This window comes from Engraulis encrasicolus, chromosome 17 (genome assembly GCF_034702125.1).
Source record: "Engraulis encrasicolus isolate BLACKSEA-1 chromosome 17, IST_EnEncr_1.0, whole genome shotgun sequence".
In the NCBI taxonomy this organism is placed as follows: Eukaryota; Metazoa; Chordata; class Actinopteri; order Clupeiformes; family Engraulidae; genus Engraulis; species Engraulis encrasicolus.
In genome coordinates this window covers 35758980-35762049 of record NC_085873.1, presented here as the reverse complement: position 1 = coordinate 35762049, position 3070 = coordinate 35758980, and the positions used below count along the sequence as shown (strand labels likewise).

General features: G+C 49.9%; 1 protein-coding gene across 1 annotated transcript in view; it reads right to left on the bottom strand.

Annotated features, from left to right (window-relative positions):
• Positions 1–124: 124 nt before the first annotated feature.
• LOC134467028 (UDP-glucuronosyltransferase 2A2-like) overlaps positions 125–3070 on the bottom strand; it is a 10350-nt gene continuing 7404 nt past the window's right edge. The window contains exons 4-6 of the mRNA XM_063220951.1: positions 2151–2443; positions 1286–1553; positions 125–472 (exon numbers count right to left, since the gene is read on the bottom strand). Coding sequence (XP_063077021.1) covers positions 125–472; positions 1286–1553; positions 2151–2443 — 909 coding nt within the window. The remainder of the gene's footprint in view (positions 473–1285; positions 1554–2150; positions 2444–3070) is intronic.

The window sequence follows — 3070 nt, the reverse complement described above, 5'->3', positions numbered from 1 at the left end:
TTTAAATGCAACTTAGAAGTCAGAAGCTGAGATATTTAGGGTTTTATAGGCTGAGGGCAGCTTTTCTTAAAAAGGGCTCAGGCATTCAGCACCTTTTTTTGCAGGTGCCTTAGGCGTCAATGGGTTAATACGGAGAGGACACTTTTTCCCAGAAAGGGCTTAGGCTGAAATGGGTTAAGTTACAGACCTGCATGCGTAGCATGTTCTCGGGCTGGTCGAAGAGCAGTGGCACCCCGACGATGGGCACGCCGTGGTAGATGGCCTCGTAGATGCCGTTGGTGCCGCCGTGCGCCACGAAGGCCCGCGTCTTGGGGTGGCCCAGCAGGTCGTTCTGGGGCATCCACTTGACCAGCAGCGTGTTGTTGCCCAGGTTACGGGGCGGCTCGCTCAAGTCCGAGTACCGCCAGATCACCCGCTGCGGCAGCCGGGCGAAACCGGCCGCGATCTCCGAAGTGATGTCGATGGGCAGGCCCTGACATACAGTTAAGAAAGGAGAGTCAATGTTTTACACTACAGTAAACATGGTGACCGGACTGCATGAACCAATACTCCCCCCCCCCGTCATCTTTTATGGATGGGCATTTATACTGTATATCGTATTGCACAAGATCTACTACCGATATTGAAGGCAAACACCTTTAAATCCGACCCCACCTTCCCTAGGTCCCCTGAAAATAACTTAATTGTATTGAAATTGTAACTTCCAAGATTCCTTTATAAAATATTTCATATTTCATGTGAAGCTGCGTAACATTAAAAATTATACCGGGGGTTGCATAAAACGGCCTCAAGGGCCCTCGAGACATAGGTTCCCCAGCCCTGCCTATAGAGCATTTACAATACTGTGGAGTCAAATTACACATGGAGTCAAAGGTCGAAAGCAAAAAGGGTACAATTTTGCAATCACCACAACAACCATAATTACTATCGTATCATTTGACCTTTTGACCTTCCCAGTGACATGAGGATAACCCTGTGTTCTCAAGCATCCCCCACAACGCCCTCCAGGTCTATTGTGTGTGTAAAGTTCACCAGTAGAGATAGTAGCTTTTCACACGTCTACAGTGCACAGCAATAATGAGTGCACCCCTGTGGAAAAGTAACATTTTGAACAATATTCCAATATTCTCCCCGGAGGAAATTTTGAAAATGCAGTTGTTAAAAAGTGCAATTTCAACACAATATGTGAAGAGGAGAGGCCTGTTTTAAAGGGGGATGATTGCATCCCCCTACAACTCGAGCCCTGGGCGTAAGTAAGTAAGTAAGTAAGTAAGTAAGTAAGTACCTTGACGAGCGTGCCGAGGGACATGAGGATGACCCCGTGCTCCCCAGACCCCTCCACAAAGGCCTCCAGGTCGGGGGGCAAGGGCTGGGCCGGCCCGCACTGGAACCCCCCCACGTACACGATGTTGGGCATGGTGGGGCGCGGGAAGTCGAAGACGAAGTCTGCACGCAGCAGCCACAGGTCCGTGGCCTGCAGGAGATGGTAGAAGTTCACCTCTGGCCCAAAGTACTTGGCGGCGACAAGCTCATACGGCGGGCTCACCACGTACCTAGAGTATAGGTGTTAAAAAGGAACAGTGTAGTAGTGTATTACATTAGAAGTAAGATTTTTTTTGTGGTCTTTTTGACTTTATTTATGATAGGACAGTGAAGGTGGTGACAGGAAGTGAGTGGGGTGAGAGATGGGGAAGGGCAAGGCAAAGGACCCAGGCTGGGAATTGAACCCGGGTCAGCCACATGATAGAAGAGTGCCCCACCGCTTGGCTACGACAGGGGCAGAGGTGAGGTTTTTAACCGTTCAAGAAAGGAAAGAGAAAACCAGAAACATTTGGCTTTATGCTTGGAATAAGAATGAAACCAATGCTCTGGGTGGTTCTATAACTGTTAATTCATATACATTTTAATATATTTTAATACATTTTGTGTACCTACTGCAACCTATCAATTTTAAAAATGTTTGTATCAAATATGAGTTGAGTGATGTTGGTCATGATGGTCCGCGGGAAGTCAAAGATGTACAAACTGTGCAACAGATTCTTTCGCTTAGCTCATGGTGTCCGTCACAAGGTGTCCTTCACAACTCTTCTGCTTAAAATCTTTTTTTTTTTTTACAAGATGGTCGCAAGCAGTGCGGCGTATTGACTCACCTGTCGATGTAGGCGTTGATGGCGTAGGTCATGGCATTCTTCACCCGCTCTGCGAAGCTCATGGTGTCCGACAGCATGGAGCTGGCCTGGGGCACATAGGAGATGGGGCAGGGCGCCAGCACGAAGTGGGCCTCTCCGCTGGTGATCCAGCGCACGTTGAAGACGGTGGGCAGGCCGAGTGCGTGAGCCACCAGGACCCCGGCGGGCAGGCCCGGGTCGATCAGAGCCAGGTCGTACTGCGCCTCGCGAAGCCTCTGCATCAGCTCCCGGTTCTCGAACATCTCCACCGCCAACTGGAGTCACAGTCGAAGGTCAAAGATCAAGGTCAAAGTTAACAAGACTATTTGGAGCATGGTGTGAGGGGCGTTGTTACCCAGGGTGCCCTTCATTGTACAATCACCACTGCTACTGTACATAGCTGGCGTTGTTGTACATGCCCGACAGGCTGGTCAGAATCTCTCCCCAGAAAGCCACGAAGGAGGGTGGGAAGGCACCGGCCCTCCCCCAAATGAGCGAAAAGCTAGGTTTCTAGATTACTCAATACCATATACACATACAGTATATGTTATGTATGAGGCATCGGGAAAGAGGTGTCGTAATAATCCATTGAGCTCTTCTGCCTGTCAAAGAAATACGGAAAGTGTGGCGCCGCGCGCTAAGCCCCCCACATATGGGCTTGCATGCCCAGGGGGACCCAGGTTCGAATCTGGCCTGGTACATTTCCCCACCCTACCCCATCTCTCTCCCCACACTCGCTTCCTGTTATGCCTCACTGTCCTATCTGGAGAAAAGGCCAAAAAACCCCACAAAATACAGATAGAAACCAGGACCAGAAAGATCAGCCAACAGTACCCTACTGTACCTGGCTGGCTTTGTGGTGCATGGCCACTACAGTACCCTTCTGTACCTGGCTGGCTTTG